General features: G+C 36.5%; 1 protein-coding gene and 1 long non-coding RNA gene across 2 annotated transcripts in view; both read left to right on the top strand.

Annotated features, from left to right (window-relative positions):
* The window catches only part of Lemd3 (LEM domain containing 3), a 46,970-nt gene extending 38,869 nt beyond the window's left edge, over window positions 1-8,101 (top strand). Inside the window, exons 7-13 of the mRNA XM_069988090.1 lie at window positions 245-346; window positions 454-556; window positions 1,087-1,265; window positions 4,268-4,349; window positions 5,437-5,542; window positions 5,627-5,705; window positions 5,917-8,101. Coding sequence (XP_069844191.1) covers window positions 245-346; window positions 454-556; window positions 1,087-1,265; window positions 4,268-4,349; window positions 5,437-5,542; window positions 5,627-5,705; window positions 5,917-6,080 — 815 coding nt within the window. The 3' untranslated portion in view covers window positions 6,081-8,101. The remainder of the gene's footprint in view (window positions 1-244; window positions 347-453; window positions 557-1,086; window positions 1,266-4,267; window positions 4,350-5,436; window positions 5,543-5,626; window positions 5,706-5,916) is intronic.
* Window positions 8,102-8,696: 595 nt separating this feature from the next.
* LOC138837748 (uncharacterized) lies at window positions 8,697-19,940 on the top strand. The gene is made up of 4 exons (XR_011375438.1): window positions 8,697-8,790; window positions 16,896-16,948; window positions 18,192-18,260; window positions 19,577-19,940. It is a non-coding gene; the product is annotated as an uncharacterized lncRNA (long non-coding RNA).
* The last annotated feature ends 4,367 nt before the right edge of the window (window positions 19,941-24,307 follow it).

Here is a 24,307-nt window from a genome sequence, read left to right on the forward strand (position 1 = left end):
CTCCTGAGTAGCTAGGATTACAGGTGTGAGCCACCAGCGCCTGGCAAAACTAGAAAATCTTTAATGTTAATTTTTAATGGGATATACATACATACACATATATACACATATTTATTTAGTTTAATCCAGTATATTGAAGACTTATTATTTAGGGCAGATTAGCATTAATTATATAAACTGCATTTAATTTTACTGAAGGCTATTGACCATGATTTTTAAAACTACAAATATGTAACTATTGCAGGTATAGTGATGGTTTGTATTGTTCTGCGTTATATGAAGTATCGCTGGACAAAAGAAGAGGAGGAAACAAGGCAGATGTATGACATGGTGGTAAAGATTATAGGTATGATATTTCTAAAAAATTTAAACTCTTTCTAGAACAGTTGTACAATAAGCTACAAAATAATGTTTTGTGATTAATTCATTTGTAAAGTTGTCCACCATTTTCAGATGTTTTGCGAAGTCATAATGAAGCTTGCCAAGAAAATAAAGACTTACAGCCTTACATGCCTATTCCACATGTGCGAGATTCCTTAATACAGCCTCATGACAGGTGTGTTCAAAGCACTGTGAGTTGAAATAAGTTTGGATGTTGGTGTCTTGAAACATACATTGACAGTTGTATCTCTTCTCAGATCTTACTGTACATATTTTTCATATTGGAGTCATTTTTTTCTAAATTTTTACCCACCTGATTTTAATGGCATCATAGATAACTGGACTTCTAAGTTATTTTTGATATTACATATTTTTTGTCATCATTTTCATCTTTTTTTCTTTAGTTTTATCTTGATAAAGAAACAGAAATGGACAATAAAGTAAAAACTGCCTTTTTGAAAATTTAAGATGATGCTGTATCCTAAACAGTATTCTTAACTCCAGTAGCATATCATCACCATTTCTGCCTTAGAAAAAGAGATTGAAATTCAGTAAATTTGAGGGAAAGAAAAGTCATTTAAATTACCTCTTAAACAAATTCTAATGATAGGAACAGGCAGAGTTGACAAAATCATCTCTTTAGTTATTAATACTGCAAAAGATGACAAGCATGATAATAAAGTTATTGTTTTATTTATGTAATAGGAAAAAAATGAAGAAAGTCTGGGATAAAGCTGTTGATTTCCTTGCTGCTAATGAGTCTAGAGTACGCACAGAAACACGAAGAATAGGTGGTGCAGATTTTCTAGTTTGGCGGTGGATCCAACCTTCTGCATCCTGTGATAAGATATTAGTAATACCTTCTAAAGTATGGCAAGGTCAAGGTATGTATGTATTATTTTTATTACTTTGTATGTGTGTGTTTACCAGTACTGTGGCGTGAACTCTGGGCCTTTGAGTGCTTGTTAATGGCTGTCACTCTACCAGATGAACTGTACCTCTACTTCCAGCTTTTTGCTGATTAACTGGAGATAAATTATGGGATTTGTCTTCCTATTCTGGTTTTGAGCCTCAGTTCTCAGATCTCAGTTCCTGAGTAGTTAGGATTATAAATATGGGCCATTAAAGCCTGGGTGCCTGGCAGTATATGTATTTTTAAACAAAACGACAAACAGTATATAAACAAATTCCCCCTTTGGTTGGAACTCAGGGTCTGTCCTGCACTTGTTCAGCTTGCATGTTTTGCTCATGCTCTACTATATGAGCCATACCTTCCTGCTTTTTGCTAAATTGGAGATGGAATTTTACAGAATTTTCTGCCTGTGTTAGATTTGAACTGAATTCTTCTGGATCTAAGCTTCTTGATGTTGATGTTAACTTCTTCATAAGAAGTTTTATTACACATTACTGTAAAAATATTAATGTTCCATTGAGCTTACCGTTTTTTACTTAAAGCAATTAGTATTATTTATCTAACTGCATTCATTTTTTTTTTTTTTTTTTTGGGTCCGGTCGTGGGGCCTGAACTCTGGGCCTGGGTGCTGTCCCTCAGCTCTTCAGCTCTACCACTTGAGCCACAGTGCCACTTCCGGCTTTTTTCTTTTTGCTTATGTGGTGCTGAGGAATCGAACCCAGGGCCTCAGCATGCAAGGCAAGCGCTCTACCACTGAGCCAACTTCCCAGACCCCTAACTGCATTCATTTTGTCTAGTTTCTCTGCACATGACACATATAACTTGTTTAACAACCAATTTATATAACATAGATAATGTCAGTGCAGTCAAAACTTTAATAACTCTTTTTCCAGGTTTTGCTTGCCTTCCTCTTCTTACTAAGATTCCTTACCAGCATATCTACTCTTTTAAGTGTCTTTTGTAGTTATTTTTCCATAGATTTTTTAATGTCTGTGTAGTTTCAAAACAGATACATATAGAACTATATAGGGAGTTTTGATGATTAGGTGCTTCGTATATTCATACCTCATATGTAAGAGAATAGTAGATAATAAAATGTTTTTTATTCTACAAAACATGTTTGTCAACATTTTTAAAGTACAGGATTTGTTTAAAATGAATTGCTTTGGGATTGTAAGCTTGAATAATAAGGCACAACCATGGCATAAAAATTATGCTTTGGTGTTGCTAAAGACTATCAACAAATTATTTCCTTTGCAAGATAATTAAACTTTTTGAAACTTTCATTTTGGGGCATTTAAAATGCCTTTTTCTTTTTCTTTTTTTTTTTTTTTTGGTGGTAGTGGGGTCTCCTCCCTGTACTCTTTACTTCAATTTTTTTTTTCCCTTTTAGATTTTCCTCTTTTTCTGAATCTCTAGGTGTTGAAGTTTCTCCAGGCCATCTTGTCATTCTGCCTTTTCTTCTTAAATAATATCATGCTGTGACTTCATTTATAAGATGTACATTAATTCAAATTTATATCTAAAATTTTATTCAGTGGACTGGTTTTCAAATGAGCTGAGAATTCATCTTCCGTAAGAGATGACCACCATAAATTTAACAAGAGATAAATTCCTTATCTCTTCTCAAAATATCTCCCATATTCCTCCTCTAGCTAATAGCTCTCTACTATAAACCCAGGAGTCATCCTTAATCTCTTCCTTATCTTCATTCAAGTGTCAAACTCTTAATACGTCTTGATTCCATCTACCTTTAAAAAAAAAAAAAATCAGTTGTGTTAAAAAAAAATCAGTTGTGGGGCTTGAACTCAGGGCCTGGAAAGCTGTCCCTGAGCTTTTTGCTCAAGGCTAGTGCCCTATTTGAGCCACAGTGCCACTTCTAGTTTTCTGGTAGTTAATTGGAGATAACAGTCTCATGGACTTTCCTGCCTGGGGCAACTTTGAACTGTGATCCTCACTCAGATCTCAGGCTCTTTAGTAGTTAGGATTATAGGAATGGGCTACCAGCACCCAGTTTTCCATCCACTTTTAATCTGCACTGTGGATTTGTGTTCTCCATCTCTGTGCTCTGCTTCTAGACAGCTTTAATAACCTAACTGGTCTTTAGTTCGTCTTTGCATCTACCAGATTGGCTCGCCTCTTAACAATTTTTTTTTTTAATTGTAAGTATAATTTTAAAAGGTCTCATCATGTCTCCTCTTTTTTTTTTTTTTGGTCGGTCATGGGGCTTGAACTCTGGGCCTGGGCACTGTCCTTCAGCTCTTCAGCTCAAGGCTAGCACTCTACCACTCTAGCTACAGTGCCACTTTTGCTTTTTTTGGTTGTTTATTGGAGAGAAGAGTCACAGACTTTCCTGCCCAGGCTGGCTTTGAACTGTGCAGCCTCTGTAGTAGCTAGGATTATAGAAATTAGCCACCAGCGCCCGGCTCATCTTTTTACAATACTTAAATGGTTTTCTGTTACTTACATGACAGTGTTGGCCTACATAATTCTGTATTATCTAACATCTCTCTTCAGATTTATCTTTATTTTTCCAACTTAAGCCACATTGACTAGCTTTTAGTCAGTTGATTGTACCAACCTCCTTCTTATTACAAGGGTTGTGTACATACTTAGCATCATTACTTGAAATTTCCTTTACCCTTCTCTTCTCCCTACTAATTTTAATTTGAGTTCCAAACATAAAATTCACCTTGTTAGGAGAAAGCTTATCTGATAGTCTTAGACAAAATGGTATTTTACAATTATCACTAATCACAATTATAATGCCTTGGCTTGATACTGTTTATCATTGATCTCCAACAGAATTATAAATTACGATGTTAATGATTGTCATAATTCATTAACATTTTGATAGGGTTCTGGGCTTATAGTAAAAGTATATAATGAATTTTTTTGAGTGAGCTAAATGTCTGATTATCTTTTCGCAAAGTAGAGCCTTGTGAAGTAATAAAATGAATTTGTTTTTTGTAGCGTTTCATTTAGATAGAAGAAATTCACCACCAAATAGTTTGACACCATGTTTAAAGATTCGAAATATGTTTGATCCAGTTATGTAAGTATTATGATCAAGCATACATATAATTTTTGCTTGCAAGAGTTGAGTGAAAAGTACATAGTATTCTTGTAATGATGTCTGTAATTCAAAATTTGGCTTTCTTATTCATTTAACTATAGGAATATTATGCTCTTCTTTTATCTTTTATTAACTTCTAAGCAAGTATTTGACCCAAAGGCACAAATATATGATGATTTGTAACACTTTCCTAAATTACTGTGAATCCTCACAATATAGATAAATGCTTGAGGCAAATTCATGACAATGGATACCTTTTACTAAGTGTAGACTGCCAATACTTTTACCTGTGTAGATAATATATATGGTAATATGTGCTTATATAAAGTTTCCAGTCTTGAATTGTACAAAGAAAAAATTCCTTATAAAAAGGTACAAATTTTCTTCTCAAGTTATAACTGTTTATGGCCATGTAATAGTGGAACTTTCCTGATTATATAATTGCTACACACATACCACTTGAGCCACAGTGCTACTTCCAGCTTTTTCTGTTTATGTGGTACTGAGGAATAGAACCCAGGTCTTCATTTATTCTAGGCAAGTACTCTATCACTAAGCCACATTCCCAGCCCGGTGATATATTTTTGTAAGGAGTTTTACCCCACCCTTAGTAATTAGGAAATAATAATAGTGTACAGTTTTTTATTAGAGGAAGATTTACAATTTAAGGCGCGGTTATGTTTCCTTCTTTCCTACCACCTATGGTTTCACAAGTAACACAGTCATGCATTATAACAGAAAATCCTAAAAGTTCTCATAATAGGGACAAACTGTCTTGTATTACTCTTCCATTTTTTTAAAAAAAGGTTCAAAGTACATATAATGCATACTAAGAATTATGTTAAGTTTAAAAATTTGGAAATACTCAAAATTAAGAAAACGTCAACTTTTCTGGTGTTAATGAGATAACATTAATCTGTATAGAAAAAAAAGAAAAAATAAAAAAAATTGTAATTACTTACACAGGATTGTAAACATTAAAATGACTTGGACTTTTTGTTGTTCTTTGACTTAAGTTAGTGAAGACTGCGTGAGAATATTGTTGATTATTGTTTCTTAATTTTAGGGAAATAGGGGATCAGTGGCACTTGGCAATTCAAGAAGCAATTTTAGAAAAATGCAGTGATAATGATGGCATTGTTCACATTGCAGTAGACAAAAATTCACGAGAGGTAAGTAACTTCTAGTATTGAACTCCACATTTTATATTTGTTGCTATTAAACTAAATTACTTTCCTTTCTTTTTAATACCACAGGGCTGTGTATATGTTAAATGTCTATCTCCAGAATATGCTGGAAAGGCTTTTAAGGCATTGCATGGCTCTTGGTTTGATGGTAAGAAATTTGAGTATTATAAAGATTTTGAAAAAATAATTATAGTTTCATATTAAATGATACCAGATTTTAAGTTGGAATTTGGGTTGGCACTTATTGAGTAAATTTTAGATGACTTCATATTTTGTGTTCATGTGTTTTTATCATGTTAATATTCTTCTGCTACTACACATTTTTACAGGTCTAAAGTATTATTTTTATCTTACAACAGGGAAATTGGTTACAGTAAAATACTTACGACTAGATAGATATCACCATCGCTTTCCCCAAGCTCTTACTTGCAACACTCCCTTGAAGCCATCAAATAAACATATGAACTCTATGTCTCATCTTCGCCTTCGGACTGGCCTAGCCAATTCTCAAGGAGGTTCCTGAAAAGACTTTCTTCACTCCTAGGACTATTATTTACAATAGGAAAATTCCTGTTTGGCTTCTTGTCTTCCTTTTTAAGTGCTTTTTGTATGTAATATTTCTATTGCAGAATACAGCTCTGTTTGAAAGCTCCAGAATCTCAAGGTTCCAAAGGGATTTAGCAGTGAGTCAGTAATGCTAAGTAGGTAGAATAACTGTTTCATTCAGTTTTAGGAACTCAGTTACGCCAGAGCATTTAAAGTTTTGCATGAGGAACACTGACTTTATTAAGCATTTTCAGATACGGTGGTTATATTTGCACCAAAAAAGTGTTTAGATAACCACACAAAAGCATGGTGAAGAGGCTTTTTTATATTTCCATAATTTCCTATAAACTTATTTGAATTTGTATACTGTCACCTACATAGTTCCTTGAAGGCTAATGTGGTAGACCTGTTAATTTCCCAATTTAACCTTAGGTTTCTATTGCTTGTAAGATTGATTTGCTCCAGCTGGAATATGGGAAAATTTATTTGGTTTTAGGCTACGTATACATTTAAGGGATGTACATGTACTTTACTGGCTTTTGTATATATGTATAAATGCTGATGGAGGTGAAAGTCTTGTTTTATGAGGTTGTCTGCATAAGCAGTAAAATAAGCTCCCTATTTTATTCATAATCTAATTTGTGTACATATATATGTATGTGTATATTTGTGTATGTATATAGATGTGCGTGTATATACATATAAACAGATATATGTATATGCACACATAAATGTGTACATTTGGCTGTACTATCACAGATCAAACAGCCAAACACATGGAAGTATTAGATACAAGTTTAAAATATCTTTTATAGATTTTATATCAAAATGTTTGAGTATGATTTGGGGTGAAAAGTTCTGATACCAGTTGTGTGGATTCAAATTTATGTGAGCAATAAAGAATAATTGGCAGATACTGAAAAATAGTTTGTGAAAGCTGTATTTATTATAAATACCAGGGCTGTGACATGATACTCTTGGGGTTAAATCATTTTCCCAATCTATAATTTAATGAAATGTTAATGTTCCTATTATACAACAAGTTGAAATCAGGGCACATTGTTACAGCAAAATGAATTAGGCAACTTATACCTGAAATTTTGAGTCTTGAAAGTTTGCAGTATTGTAAATGCAGGAATGACAGTTGGTTTGTGCCTCAATATTTAATTTGTTTCCGTAAAGTTACTTTATTACTGTTTATGATTTCATATTAAAGTAGTTTCTGAGCGAGGTTTACTTGTAATCTAATCATTAATTGGCTTTTTAAATAAACTGTTGATATATCAATGTCAGTCCAAATGAATATGTGAAGCAGCTGGAATTATATCAAGTTTTGTTTAAAGTTGAATTTTCTTTTTGTTTCATTGTATGTGTGTTGGATTTGCAGCATGAACTTGCACAGATAATGCACGTTTTCTGGTTAAGTAAACATGATGCACACTATTCTGTAACAGAAAACCCTATTGTGCCTTACCTATGTGCTTTTGTGGGCACCATGTTTATGAAGAATAAAAAATGAGTTGTTATCTGAAGAGAATAAATTTTAAATTCTCAGTTTATGTCTCAGATTCTAACGTGTGAAAATATAAATATATATATATATAATATATAAAGTAACCAATTTTTCTGTATCTTATGTGCATCCTAATGATTTATCTGCGCTTAGTGACCCCATCTTGTAACCTGTTGCAAGAATGAATGTAAAAATAGTGGCATTTTAACAGGTCGCCTTGTGATGCAAATGCATCTTTTTCTTGCTTCTAAACAATATTTTATGTAAACATTGTACATTTATTATTGTAATATGTACTATTATGCAGCTTATTTTACCTGGAACTGTTAAACCGACCAAGATTCCTCCCTGCAAGACAGTTGGGAATGTGTATAATAATTAGACATTTGAGAATCTTTGAAGTTTGATGTAATCTGTTACATGTCCTGTTTTAAAAAAAAAAAAAAGAAAAATATTCTAATTAAAAATTATTAAGGTTTTTTTAATGCGTCTTTTAAAACACTTTTTAAATACCTTGTGTCTATTTTTTTCTTACCAAACTACGTGCCTTTAACTCTCTTTTATTTGGGAATCTATGAATACCTAATGTGCTTATAAAGATGGGAGACTCTAATGTTAATTTTAACCATCGTTTTTCAATATCTTACTTTTTCTTTATGAAAACATCTTCATCCAACTTTCAAGTATTTGGATCAATGTGGGACAAGAATATAACTCAGCTATATCACTAAATACTGTTTAGGTTAACTACAGACTTAATCAAAGGCATTCTCAAAGGAAGCAATTTTGCATAAACTTTATTTGATCATAGACCAATAAAAACAGTTGTTAGGCTAGCTATTTTGGGTACCACTAGGCTACATAGGGGCATTGTTGTATGTTAGGGATAAAAGATAAACATATATTCCAATCTTCAAGGCTTTCACAGTCAGAGCAAAATTCAAAAGTTTCACATGCCCAGTAGTAAGTACCTTTTTTAAAATTAAGATAAGCCTTACAGTTCTCACTGTTTGCTCTTAGTGCCATCAGATTATTATAGGTCATCCACATGGCTTCTTCACCCTTTTCTCCTAGAACTATCTCGGCAAGTCACTTCTTCCAGATGACTCTTCAGAGGACGCTAAATCAAGCAGAATTTGACAGCCATTCTTTTGGGAAGGATGCTCAAGAACAGGTACTTAATTAAGAATGATTAGGAACTAGAAATTGTGATTTGAAGACACTCAGTGTTCATCCAGGATGCTCATTCTGTTTACCCTTAAGCCCCATTGAGGAAGCTTCATGTCTGGAAAAGGTTTCTGTATCTGAGAACATCCATTAGGAACCCCCCAGGGTAGATTTATTGTGCTGATCTTAGATTTTAAAACCAATAGGACCTATTTACTTAGATTGACTTAGATTGACTTTTTTCCCCCATACATAGACATTAGTGACCGTAACACATTTACGAAATTTGAAAGAGGGTAATCTAGGCCTAGAGAGGATGGGAGAAACACTATTGAGAAGAAGCAGTGCTCATCCTGCATGTGTAAACTCTTAGCAATTAGGGCTGAATAATTAAGTTCAAGGCAATAAGTAGAAGTAGGAAAGACAAACAATATTAGTTTGTCTCATAGGTATCTGTATGTTCACTTTAATTACAAAGTTTGCATGTTGGCTTTTAAAGTGTTCAAGTGATAAATTATGATTTATTGGGAAAAATTAGAACAGGTGTCTGTAATACTATGTACTTAAGAGGTTGAGATCAGAGGGATCAGGGTTTGAGATCAGCTTAATTAAAAAATTCACAAGACCCCATCTCAATCAATAACAGTATGGAGGTGCACATTTGTTTCCTGAGTTACTCAGGAGCCTGATTTCAAGAGGATCAAAGTTCCAAGCCAAGCTGGGTCCCTCCCCCCCCCAAACACACACACACACACACACGATATTTGCAAGACCCATCTTAACAGAAAAAGCTGTGTGATGAGACATGCCTATCATCCTTGTTATGGTTGGAAGTGTAAAATAGGTGAGGCAGATCATGGTCCAGACTGACCTTGGGCAAAAAAGCCCTTATCTCAGAAATAAACACAGCAAAAATGGCTAGAGGTGTCAGAGTACCTGACTAGGAAGCAGGAAATGCAGAGTTCAAACCTCAATACTGCCAAAAGCATTGGAGAGGCTGGAGGTGTGGCTCAGTGGTAGAGCAATTAAACCTGACAAGTATGAAACTCCTAACTTCACACCCACAAAAAAAGTTCCTCAAAGAATAGATTTAAATGAGTTAAAATTGGAAAAATTTGATAATCAGATATTAAAGGAGGAATTAATATCTAGTGTTCTAATGTGGGAAATAACTTCTGACCAGTTGGAGAAGAAAGATGATAAGGATGGGTTTTGGAGCCGGGCGCTGCTGGCTCACGCCTGTAATCCTAGCTACTCAGGAGGCTGAGATCTGAGGATCACAGTTCAAAGCCAGCCCGGGTAGGAGAGACTGTGAGACTCCTATCTCCAATAAACCACCAGAAAACCGGAAGTGGCGCTGTAGCTCAAGGGGTAGAGCACTCGCCTTGAGCTGAAGAGCTGAGGGACAGTGCCCAGGCCCAGAGTTCAAGCCCTATGACTGACAAAAAAAAAAAAAAAAGGATGGGTTTTGGTAATATTGAGTTTGAGATGCCTATAGAATCATAGGCTTCTATATCTATATATCTTCTATATCAGCATCTCTTTTTTTAGAGTAGAAATTCTTCTCAGAATCCCTCTTAACCCTTTATCCAACAATGTCCTGTAATATCCAAACTAAAGCTACTCGATCTATATTTAGGTTTTATAAATTATTGAAAGAAGTCACAATATAATGGAATTTATTTTGTAATTCAAACTAAACCAGATTGAAACTGCAGTTCTTCAGATGTACTGACTGGTTTATTTAATAGCCATGCCAGTGGCTACCTTATTTTTTTTAAATATTTTTATTAGAAAGATACTGTACAGAGGGGTTACAGGGTAACAAGGTAATGAATCCACTTCCTATCGAGCATTGTTGTTACCCACTCCTTTGTTCTTCCCCTAACATCCCTTCCCCCTCCCCACCTCCCCAACTCCTCCTACCCACCCCCACCCCCGAAATTGTAAAGTTCGTTTTCAACATAGTGTCTTGTACATCTCATTGTTACAATGGGTCAACCTGTATCCTTATTTCAACATTTTGTTATTTCCCTTCCCTTCCTCAAATAAGAAAAATGTGTATGCAAGACGCGGGGCACTGGAATTGTGAAAATGGGTTATACCATGGGGCAAGACCATACAAAAGAAACAAACAAAAAAAAACACACATAATACATTATAAGTACATTAAAAACACAGCAAGAAAGATAAACCTCTTGTGTCCCTATCTTGGGGTTCATTTCACTTAACATCATCTTATATGGTCTGTGTACCTAGCTTTTGAGCTTTTCTGCTTGTCCTGGACATACACTGGTTTTTTTCAAATAAGGGAAACGATAGGACCTATGTTCCTTTGGGCCTGGCTTACTACACTTAATGTAATTTTTTCAAAGTCTTTCCATTTCCTAACAAATGGAGCAGTGTCATTCTTTCTGATGGAGGCTTAGAATTCCATTGTGTATGTATACATATACATATACATATACAATGGAATATATATACACACACCACATTTTCTTTTTTTTCTTTTTTTTTTTTTTCCCCCAGGGCTGAGGACCGAACCCAGGGCCTTGCGTGCGCTGGGTGGCGCCCTTCCGCTAGGCTAAACCCCCAGCCCCATACACCACATTTTCTTGATCCATTCATCAACTGAGTAGCATCTGGGTTGGTTCCATATCTTAGCTATGGTGAATAATACTGCAGTAAACATAGTTGTGCTGGTAGCTTTGGTATGACTGACCTTTGTGATCGTTTGGGTAAAAGCCCAAAAGAGGGATTGCTGGGTCATAGGTGGAGCTCTATGTGGAGTCTTTTGAGGAACCTCCATTCTCCTTTCCAAAGTGGTTGAACAAGTTTACACTCCCACCAACAATGCAGTAGGGTTTCCCTTTTGGCCACATCCCCTCCAGCATCTGGTGTTACTAGATTTCTTGATTATAGGCATTCTAGCTGGGGTGAGGTGGAATCTCAATGTTGTCTTGATTTTCATTTCTTTTATGGCTAGAGAAGTTGAGCATTTCTTCATGTGTCTATTGGCCATTCTTATTTCCTCTTCAGAGAAGTCTCTTTAAGTCTTTAGCCCACTTATTAGAAATTTCCACATTTCCTCTGTTTAATGGATTTATGGTTACCCAACTCTAATTCTTTTGGTGTATAATAATGTCATCAGTAATGTCCCCTCTGCCCCCACCCCCGAATTTCTAGTTTTAATAGGCTTTTCCTGGTCTGTTAAACTTGTTGAGGACCAATTTTGGTTTTGTTGATTTTTAAATTTTTCTCCATGTCATTAATTTCCACTTTAGCTATTACTTCCCTTCTACTTTGGGTTTAGTGTTTGTTTCAGTTTTTTTTGTTGTTGTTGTTTTTTTGGGGTCTGGTCATGGGACTTGAACTCGGCCTGGGCGCTGTCCCTCAGCTCTTCAGCTCAAGGCTAGTGCTCTACCACTTGAGCCACAGTGCCACTTCCGGGTTTTTTCGTTTTGCTTATGTGGTGCTGAGGAATCGAACCCAGGGCCTCATTCATGCAAGGCAAGCGCTCTACTACTGAGCCACCTTCCCAACCCTTGTTTCAGTTTTTAATGTCTTAAAGTATAAGTTTATATTGTTGATTTTTTTATTTTTGTTTTTGTACTGGGGGTTGAACTTGGAACTTAGGTGTGCTAGGCAGGCAGTCTGTTATTTGAGCAAAGCCCTAGACTTCTTTGCCTCTTGTTTTTGTTAGTTGGGTGTTTCAGTTTTTTTGTTTTGTTTTTTTTTGGGTCCGGTTGTGAGGCCTGAACTCTGGGCCTGGGCGCTGTCCCTCAGCTCTTCAGCTCAAGGCTAGCGCTCTACCACTTGAGCCACAGCACCACTTCCAGCTTTTTTCTTTTTGCTTATGTGGTGCTGAGGAATCGAACCCAGGGCCTCAGGCATGCAATGCAAGTGCTCTACCACTGAGCCAACTTCCCAGCCCCTAGTTTTTGGTTTTTGTTTTTGTTTTTTAAATTCAGGTTTCCCCTCCTCCCCAGGGGACAGGAGGTCTTAAGTTTGTCTGGGCTGGTCTTGGACCATAATTGTCTATGGCCCCCCAGATAGCTGGGCTTGTAAGTGTATACTACCATGCCTGGCTCTTTTGTTGAGACAAGATCTCATAACTTTTGTTTTTGCTTGAGCTGGCTTCAAGCAAACTACCTGAACTCCATTTCTTGAGTAACTGGGACTACAGTTACAAGCTACCATACCCAGCCTTGTTTAAATACAGACTTTTAGAGCCATGCATTTCCCTCTATTCATTGCTAGAGCTACATTTTGTAAGTTGTGCTATATTGTTTCTCCCATTTTGTCATCTCAGTGCATTCTAGTTTCCCTTATAATCTCATTTTTTTTAGTACTTAGGAATGTATCCTTTCATTTTCATACTATTTGTGAATTTCCTCAATTTCTCTGTTACTAATTTTAAATTTCAACCCATATGGTTTGAGTACATCCTCTGTTTGATTCCAACCTTTAAAATCTGTTAAGGGTTGAGTTGTCTTATAGAATATGGCCTGTTCTTAGAAACATTTCCATGCAGTTGTGAGCAGAATATGTTGATACCTCCAGGTCATTAGGGATCAAGAGAGGTGTTTGGGCCACCCTTCCCCACATGGATGCCATTGCTTTGTTCTTTTGTGTCTTTTCTGACCTCAGGATTGCTTTCCATTATTACCAGATCAGTAATTCATATAAAAAAGATACTTTTCATACTTAATCTATTGTGAAGGGTGTTTTATAACTAGAAATTTAAGATGTTTTGTGCCTCTATATTCTGGAAATAAGTTCTGATATAATTCTTGATTACCCTTCTCTTCAAAAATCATTCTTACTGTTAAAATAAACAACAAAGCAATAATATTTCTGGTTATTGGTGTCTAAGGGTTCAACAGGGACATTGTGTTTTGGATGGTGATTTGATAGACAGGTGCAAAGATAAATAATTCAGCAAGAAAAATGGCAGCACCTATGTGAGGAAAACTCAGGATAGTTCAAGGGAAAAAAATAGAAGGATATATTAGTTTTCCCTGTTAGAATGAACATATTGTTTATAGAATGTGCTCTTTCCTTTAATCAAAAGGCTTAATGAAATTCTAATGAAAGTCCCAATAGATATCATTTCTAAGAATCATAAATGAATTTTAGGATATCAACTAAGAAAACAAGAAAGGTATTTTAAAATTTAAAGTGATAAGTAAGGAAAGGCTGACCCTATCAGATACTAAAGCAAATTAAATCTCTGCAAAAATTAACAAAAATGTGTTAACAATAAAGTTAAAAACTGTAGCCAATGGGAGAATAAATGCCTTGAAACAGGAATCACATTTTCCTCATACATAGTTTCACTTTTAACTTTTAACATGTTTGACTAGCAATTGCAAAATTACAAAATTTTCAGATATAACAAAAGTTACATGATAAATACATTAAATTTCAGATTTTTTTTTACAATTTATTGAAAGTATGAAATGATAATTCCCAAGTCATGTTTCACTCTGCCTCAGTTTTACAAAATGACCCCAGATTTCATCTGTTTTTGTAAGGGTCTTTCTACTCATACCTTTCGTTTATGCACAACATCTTTTTGTTCTTGTCAACTTTCCTTCAGAAACTGGACTGGGCCAGGAACCCTCTGGCACTGCTCAAGATTTCAGCAGTTTCCTGTTACTTTTTTTTTTTTTGGGGGGGGGGTCCAGTTCCTGGGGCCTGAACTCTGGGCCTGGGCACTGTCCCTCAGCTCTTCAGCTCAAGGCTAGAACGCTACCACTTGAGCCATAGCACCATTTCGGGCTTTTTTTTTTTCTGCTTATGTGGTGCTGAGGAATCGAACCCAGGGCCTCATGCATGCAAGGCAAGCGCTCTACCACTGAGCCACCTTCCCAGCCCCTCCTGTTACTTTTCTTGACTTCATGAAATCCTCTGCATTTTGAGAGGCTTGCAAGTTCACTTTGTAGAGTGCTTAAATTTTTTATTTAAGAAGTTGTACAAAAGAATTTCCATTTAACCAAGGCAGTTTATGAATACAATATATCTTGATCAGTGTCATCCCTTTCAACATCCTTACCTATCCTTCCCCTATCCACCTTTTTCCATCACTCTTCTTAATTTTGTAGCATACACATTGGATTCTTGACTACATTCCTCCCCACCTCCTTTGTATTTTATGGGTCCTGGGGCTTGAACTCAGGCCCTGAGTGCTCATCTTTGAGCTTCTTCCATGAGGTCAAAGGTAAACACTTTACCACTTGAGCCACAGTGCTACTTCTGGCCTTTCCTGAGTAGTTTATTGGAGATGTGAGACTCATGGACTTTCTTGCGTGAGCTAGCTTTGAACCACAATCCTCAGATCTCAGCCTCCTGAGTAGTATTACAGGCATCAACCACCAGCTCCTGGCAACTCCCCCTTCCCTTTTATTTAAAGGAATATTTCCTGTGAATCAACATCATAAGTGTAATAACATAGTTCATAAATACTTGAATTATAAAGATACTGGTATACAAGAGTTAAATAAAAGTGCCTTATAAAATTAGTGGGAAAAATGAATCAGTGAAAGTAAAAACATCTTAAAGACTATGTAATATTAGAGCTATGATGTTATTTGTGCTTGGACCTGTGGTTCCTGTCTCCCTAGAAGAGGCCCAGACCCTTCCACTTACAGTAACATAGTGGATTTTAATGACCTGGTATTTCTGCAATATGGGAATCACTCATTTTCCTCATAAATATTTGGCTGAGAGAAGTTATCTGATACAAAAGTTTTATATGTTCCAATAACAACACATTCAGCTGGATTCATCAAGTTCTATATTCTTATAAGGGCACACCATAAAACAAAGGAGCAGGTGGATGGTTTCTTATTATTTGTGTGTGGGGGTGTATTGGAGGTGTGTGGATAGGTTGTGGTTGGGGGGCAGGGAGGGTGCCAGTAGTGGAGCTTGGGACTGTCCTTTAGCTTTTTCACAAAAGGCTGGTGTTCTACTACTTAAGTAAGCCACAGGTTCACTTCCAGCATTTTGGTGGTTAATTGGAGATGAGAATTTCACAGACATTCCTACTCAGCCTGGCTTTGAATCATGACAGATGTCAGTCTTCTGAGTAGTTAGCATTACAAGTATGAACTACCAGCACCCAACTTGGATGCTTATTATTTTCTTCAGGGCTCGTTTTATTAGACAGACACAGGTTCCTCTACATGATTTTTAGAACCCTAGCAGCACAACAGCAGAGAATGAAACCTCCCAACTGATGTCATGAGTGGGTTACAGACATGGTAATATATACTAGCTTTTAGAGAGGCAGCATGACTTGGGATAGTGGAACTCAAGGTTTAGTCACCTGCCTTCTATAAATCACTTCCTCCATTTAACCACACACTACAATTATCCTTTCCCTGAGGACCAATAATGTTTTTTAAAGGTTGGAAAATACTGTTTCTAAGCAATTAACTGGGAACAATGAAAAGGTGATTATCATTATGCAGTAATTTGGTTTACGGACAAGAATAGATTCTAGCAGGGATGAAGAGGCAGAACTGATTTTTTTTTCCTGATTCTTTGAATTCACTTCACATTCTATTTTCATATTAGACTTTATGTCAGTTTCTTATTAATTTTCTCCTGCACTTAACTAGATAAGTTCTAGGAGTAATGAAGAGTTCAGAAATAATGGTAAAATAACTAAAAGAAAGAGGAAAATGTTTTATATGAAGCTAACCACAAAAGCAAACTGTAGGAAAAATATTACATGTTTAGTTGTATTACACTAAAAATTATCCTTTTATGCACAAACCCTGAGAATAAGTTAAAATAAAAGGAATGGGAAATATTAGCATGCAATAATAGTCTAAAAATATTCTAACATAAAAAGACAAATGATATCAGGATTTGGTTAACAAACAAAGAGCTGCAAATGGCCAGTAAATTTGTGAAATATTTCAGCTACAGAATTAAACACGTTAATGAATCAATTCAGAAAGTATGTTTGCATATTAAACTGGTTCCTTTGACTTAAGTCTTACTATCCATTGTGTGATGGAATAAGCATCCACAGATCAATTTAGCAACCGAATAAAAATGTTTTACTATTCATACCACTTAAAATTATTTTTTAATTTTTAGGAATTTTTTCTGAAGAAATGATCAGAGATGAAGGTAATGAAAATGACATGAAGGTAATGAAAATGATGTTTACTGTGGCTATATATTGTGATAAATTAGGAGCAACCTACATCTATAAATATGAGAATAACAATGGATTATCATGGAATCCTGGGAGATCATTAAAATATGTCTGAAGAATATTTAAGACATGAAAAATAGTGTCTGTGTGATACTTACAATTGTGTATACAGTATTGAAAATTTATTTCATGTAGGACACTGTCACTTGGAAGAGGCAATGTTATTTCCTCTGGCACCTGAGAAAATGAAAAATGATTCTCAAGATGTGGATTTAACAGAGGGCTCTGGAATGAAGCTTGGATAGTCTCAGAGCCAGGGTGTCTCTAAAAAGAGATCAAGAGAAAGAAGCTGGTTTTCATTTTAGGTTATGATTTCAATTCCCAATTCCAGCATTGTCCAAAATGCTAAAAGCAAAAACAAAAAATGATTTCAAGTGTTCACAGTTGGTTGTTCCCCACTGGAAACTGGCAGAAATTGGACTTAGTACAGGCACAGTTTATTTTTGTAACTTAGACTACATGTTTAAGACACTATTGATTTTAAGATGTATATCTGAGTGGTTAAAAGGATAGTGTTTAGTAGGAATGGAGCGTATTTTAAACATAAAATTGACGTAACTATTCCAAAATTTAGCAGTAGACACCTACTTATTGGATTGAATATTTACTTTATGACAGACATCTAAATATTTAGCTTAATTAGAATTGTCTTCACTCTGTTTTAAAGTCTGTCTCTCTAAGTATATTTTGAATCACTGCCAACCTTTGGTAACGAAGGTTAGACTTTAGAGTTTTATCATTTGGGGACTTTGGAAAATGGCCATGTTTGTTTTGGCCAGAGATTCATGAGTTGTTAGTGTTAGCAGGTATATGACAGTATTCCAAAACATCCTTAGATTCCTGCTTTGAGAGGATAGAGACAAAGGAGAGAGATGAAGTTAAGAGCTCAGCCTAGGGAGTCAGAGCAGTGCTTGTGTTTCAGTTTTGATATATAGTGATCCTATGATCTTATGTGATTTAAAGTTATATAACTTTAATTGACTTATTTAAAGACTAAGAATGAATTTCTTCATTTTAAAAACCATAATGTGTGCTGATGACAAGATTAAATGAAGTACTGTAAAATGCCTGCTCTATAATATCATGGTTACTATTTCTAATCTGGTCTATGAGGCCACTTGGCAGTAGGATCTATTTTTGCTTCTTTTGCTGTTCCCCTTTGTGGTTCTTCACAGGGCTCACGTGGAGAGAACTGAAAATATATCAGCTTCTGAGCTTTTCCTTTTGAAATCTTCCCTACTTCAGTAAGTAGAAAAAGGTCTACCCTCCTTTCTAACATGACTTTAATGCAAGAATCAAATAGAAAGGGACAGATTCTGTGGATTCTAGGAATACTGGATTCTTTGACATCAGAAAGTCAATATAATTTGTCATATAAAATTGAAGAAATAAATAATATTACAATTTCAGAAGCAGTAAAAGCATCTGCTAAAATAAAAAATACATTTTCACAATTCTTAGCAAACTAGGACTTGTAGTTGCTAACTCTGATAAAAGGTATTTACCAAAAGCCTACAATAAACATCCTAATAATGGGTGGTTTCGTTATATTGGGTAGGTACATTGTTGGTGCCCAGAAGTTCTATTCTTTTATTTCTCTAAGTTGTTCTTCACTATTAACTGTTTATGAAACTCTTCTGTTCGTTTTGTTCTTTTGGAACTAATATATTCTCTTTTTTGTATTTGGCTTGAAATAGTATACTTTATTTCCCATCTCTTCTAAATTATTTTATTGTTTTCTCCAACTGCTTTGTCTAAAACTTCTTCCTTTTATGTTCAGTGTTTTTGTTTTAAAAAAGTAAATATTGCCAGGTCTGGAAGCACATACTTAGAATCCCAGCATTTGGGGAGTGAAGGCAAGCACATCAAGAGTTCAAGGTCCAACTACTCAGAAGGCAGACAAGAGGTTCACAGTTCAATTCCAGCCATGGGAAAAAGCTGGAGCCCCATCTTAAAGAACAAACTAGTCATAGTGGAACATTCTGCAATCTCAGGGAGTCAGAGATAGGAGAATCCCAGTTCAAGGCTGGCCCAGACGAAAGCAAGAGTCCCTGAACTAAAGAGCAAAAGTGTCTGAGAGCACCCACCTAGGAAGTCACACACACACACACACACACACACACACACACACACACACACACACACACACACACACACACACACACACACACACACACACACACACACACACACACACACACACACACAGAGTTCAAGGCTGGTCTGGTTTACTAAAAATAGGAGGGCAACTGAGGATGGGATAAAGCTTAAAATATCAGTTTTTTTTTCAGTGTAACACTGAGATCAGATCTCAAGCATGACAGTTTTCAAAATTACCTTCCTTGGAACTAGAGTAGTGTTAGTAACAGTCTTAGCCTGACTGGAGTGGACCAATTATGCATTCCAGTGGAAAACAGTAAATCTTGAAAATGATTTGTGTACAGACAGACTTGTGTTATTAAAATGTTACTGAATGTCTTTGTAATAGATAATGCTGGTATAATATTTTAGTCACAGACATCTTAGCATTTAATTTCACATGATGTATTTCTTCTAACAGTGTGGTTTAGGTGATTGATGGTCCAACCTTAGAAGACAACAGGGCAACAGTGGAAATGAGTAGGTAGCAGACAATGTGCTAAGAGCTACACACCTCTAAACATTCTTCGGACTTGTTGAATCTTAGTCTCAGATTAGCTGTTTATTCCTGTATTTATTCATCATTATGGATTCTACATGGTTTTAATGTCACATGAAAAATGTTTAAAAATTATATTGTCTCATATCTATATAAAAGTAAGATACTCTAGGTATGTAAGAAGCTACTTTCATATTCCACTAAGCTTTAATAAAATGGAAAAATCAAAATTGCTCAAATTGCTTTTCTTTGATATTCTCAAGGACAATGGTATTACTTAGTTATGAGGCAGAATTTCTGTGTGCATGTGACAGTCCTAGGGCTTGAACTTAAGGTTTCAAGCTTGGCTTTTTTGCTCATGGTTGGCACTCTAATATTTGAGCCACACCTCCACTTACAGTTTTTCTTTTTTGCTAACTACTTGAAGATAGGCATCTATCCGATTTGTTTGCATGGGTTGGCTTTGAATCACCATTCTTAGATCTCAGCCACTGAATAGTTAGAATATAGCTATGAGCCACAGTACCTGGACTGAAAAATATATTATCACCTGGCTTATCAAATATAGATTTTGGTGGGAAAATATTGCATGTATAATCAAATTTTAGGGAAATATATTTACTTTTATGTTCATTGAATGTTGTATTAAATTTGGATATCATAGATACTCTGGTATTTGTTTCATAGATCAAATTCCTGTAACCCAGAATGATTAATAAAGATTAATCATGATAAATACTTCTTATACCTAAGTTTATTATGACTAGATAAAAAAATTACTACTTGTAAGAGATAAAGCACTCACTTCCCAATGGTGTGTGTGTGTGTGTGTGTGTGTGTGTGTGTGTGTGTGTGTGTGTGTGTGTGTGTGTGTGTGTGTGTGTGTGTGTGTGTGTGTGTGTGTGCTAAGGCTTGAACTTAGGTCCTGGGTACTGTCCATGAGCTTTTTTGGCTCACTTTACCACTTGAGTCACAGTGCTACTTCTGGCTTTTTCTGAGTAGTTTATTGGAGATAAAAGTCTCACAGACTTTTCTGCCTAGGCTGGCTTTGAACCATGATCTTGAGATTTCAGCCTCCTGAATAGCTAGGATTATAGACTTGAGCCACCAGTACACAGCTTTCCCCAATGGATTTTAAATTCATCAACTGGCTTAAACAAAGTGATATTTGATTTAAAAAATTCATTGAATGTAAGTTCTAAAAGTGTCTCTTGCTCTGGTGTGGCTTCTGAATAAATAGTATCTTAGCCTAATGTGTCAATTCTCCACTTGGAGCTAATATATTTGATAAAAGTTCACTGAATAAATACTAACAGTGTTTCTTTTTCTGGCTGCAGTTTCTGAACAGTATCTAGGCCAAATGTGCAGTTCTCTACTTGGAGTGAAAACAGTGGTTTGATAAAAAGCTCATTGAATATGAGCATTAACAGCTTTTCTTCCTCTGGCTGGAGCTTCTGAACAATATCTAGGCCTAATGTGTCCATTCTCCACTTGGAGTTGTTGGCATCCATTCAATTCCTTGGGTTTTGTGGAGAGGGCATCTTGAAGCTTTGTGCAGTGGCCAGGGTGATTTTATTAAGGAGTCAAGAGTAGCATGCAAGAGACGTTATGGTGTGGATGTCTGACATACCTCCTTTTGAAAAGGACTGCTCCAAGCTCACCCCACAAAAACTATCACAGCCTGCTGCTTTATTTAGCGGAGCTGGCTATGTTCTGTTGCATGTGACCTGCTCATCTTAGTTGCAGATGGAAGTAGTAGTGGAGAGCAAGCATCTGGTTGGCCAATTAGGTGGTGGTTTGAGATAGACTCAAACAAGAATGGTGATAGATTTCTTTGATTCTTCCCACATGGAGTATTTGATCTTAAGACATATGAAGACAGTTGTGGGAACCAAAGTGGAAAGCCAGGCAGAGAGACAGAGCAACTTGAATTGGTTGTGTAACTTGAGTTTGTCCTAAAGAATTCTAAACATATTTCATGTTGTAGCAGTAATCTGGCTCTCCTGCCCTGAGAGTGGTTTGCTTCATCTTTTTCTTCCCAATTCTGACTTGAGATACATTAGGTTGATAGGCATATTTACACCACATAAATTAGGTCATCCTTTCACTCCTGGGTTCAGATCTGGTTGTTAAATGTTTACCAATACATCACTGAGAGAATGGAGGGATGGTATAAGAAACAATAACTTCTACATCATCTTTTGTTAGACAAAACAAAAAAACCCCACAATGTTTAGCTAAAATGAGTATTATTGAGGTCATAATGAAAAAGGTTTGTGAGATATACACTTAAACTAGTAAGTGGTTAAATTACAAAACTCACAGGATGGTTGTCTGAAAGCAACACCTTTTCTGTACCCCCAACTATGAAAAGCACAAGGCCTCACTTGCCAGACCCCAAAAAAGCATGACTGGACAAGCCAGATACACTTCTAGTTTAGATTTCCACAGGTATGCTTTAATACTCGAAGTAACCTGTGTGCATGCCAGTGACTTAAAACCACCCCAAATCAGGGAATACAATGTTTGAATGCCATTGTTTTTTAAACCTTGAGAAAATAGAACAGATTAATATTGCAGAAAATTCTGTCTCTCAGAACAGATTAATATTGCAGAAAATTCTGTCTCTATCTCTGTCTCTCCAATGAGGCTTGAATTCTAATAGTATCTCATGTAATTTACCCATGCCTCAATCTCCTGTATAATCTGTTTTGTTTTGTTTTTGTCGGTCGTGGGGCCTGAACTCTGGGCCTCAGCACTGTCCCTGAGGTCTTCAGCTCAAGGCTAGCACTCAATCACTTGAGCTACAGCGCCACTTCCTCCTGTATAATCTGTATAAGAGGGATAAAAATAATCTCAAAGGTATTTGTAAGGATTCAAATGAGATACCATAAGTAGACATCTTGCTCAGTGTCTAGCACTTTCTATGCACTCTTTTTTCTTTTCTTCATTCCTTAAGATGCTTAATTTAAACCGTTAGAATAGCTGTTGATGGTGAAGTCTTGTATGGCTCATCAACTCTCCACTTAAATGAAAAAAGAATTAGGTTGTAATGACTTAGCATCTTTATAACTTTCCATTTAATATTTAATATTTTAAGTATAGCCAGAATTATCCTTTGAAAAAGTTTTTCTCTGTATGTAGAGAATTTCCATATTCCTGTCTAAAAATCGCTGTGTTCATTTCATGTTTTTTTTTTTTTTTTTTTTTTTTTTTTTAGCATTTAGACTATGGGCAAAGAACTGTGCTAGGTGTTCTTGAAGTAAGAAAAACAGATGCTTATGCAACATTTAAAAAAAAAGGAAAGTGAGAGAATACTCAAGTTTCCTAAGTATTTCCTCCAGCTGTCCAGGTTCTAAGTTCCTAACTGATTAGGTCATGGGTGATTTAACATCTCTTATTTGTTGTGGTCTAATTTCTTTGCCATTAGTATACTTAGTTCCATTATCACTGTGTATGTTAAAAGTGAAATTGCCATAAATTATTTATGGGATGTGATTTTTTTTCCCTTGCACCAGATGTTTTAAGGAAAGCCATTTACAAATGGCCTAGTTTTTGGCTGATGGGCCTTAATACTTTGCCAGAAATGAATTTGTTTTGAAATAAAGTTTCTGATGTTCAAATAAAGCATTTTCAAACTGTGGTGTGCAAATTATCATCACTTCAGTGCATGTTAGAATAATCCACACTCTAAATCTGTTTGACATTTACCCTTAAGTGTTTTGCATCGATAAATCATTTCTCTAGCTTCTTAATATATTCGTAAGTAAACACATAACATCTGTCATCTTCAGGTCTTATCCCAATTGTTTGGGTAAAAATATAGTGATTAAGACATAATTATGTTGTCTTGAAAAACTAAGGGTCATTTGGACTTGATTACTCAAGGAGTTGGGGCCAAAGAAATGTCAGGCAAAAATACAGGCTTGGGATTGCCATTAAACATCTGGGGGTTGACACATCTCTGATCATCAGCAGTAGCACCTTCTGAATAAATTTCAGTGTTGTGCTTTAGACAGTCTATCGTAAACACATAACGAACCATATGTGCTGGGGAGACACACAAAAACCCAAACAAACCGACTGGAGGTGGAGAGGAAGGTCGGTGGTCAAGTTCAGTCAGCAGCTATTGGAAAAACTTGTTCAGACACCCAGCCTTCCCTCACTTCCATATATGGTGCCCAACTACAAGTTCGGGAAGAGCCCCCTGGCAGTGTCAAGGAAACACAAAGCCACGCCGTTCAGGTGGTGGCTTCCCACACTCGCGTGCATTTTCGTGTTGGGTCAGATGCGCCCCCCCCCCCCACCTCGCCCCGCGCTCCCGGGATTCAGGCGGCGGTGCTCTGCTCCACCGAGCACCCGCACCGTTCGGACCGATGGGCTCGTGCCGCGAGGGAACGGACGGGCCGCTCTCGTCTGACTTTCCCACACTTGGATTTCGTGCCAGAACTTCTCACCCCTGACTACCAAAGTTGCCAACACTCGCTCCCGCGGGGCGGGTGTCGGCTGCCCCGCTCGGGGCGCGGTGCTTTTTCTTTGCCGCCCTCCGAAGGTGGGTGCTCGGCTCCCTGCCGGGCCCAGCGTCGGGCCGGGCTGTCCCACGGCGGCGGCGGCGGATCGCACCTCCCGCTGGCGCTCGGTCGCTGGCAGCCT

Source organism: Dipodomys merriami, unplaced genomic scaffold (genome assembly GCF_024711535.1).
Source record: "Dipodomys merriami isolate MVZ:Mamm:240054 unplaced genomic scaffold, mDipMer1.0.p SCAF_10, whole genome shotgun sequence".
In the NCBI taxonomy this organism is placed as follows: domain Eukaryota; kingdom Metazoa; phylum Chordata; class Mammalia; order Rodentia; family Heteromyidae; genus Dipodomys; species Dipodomys merriami.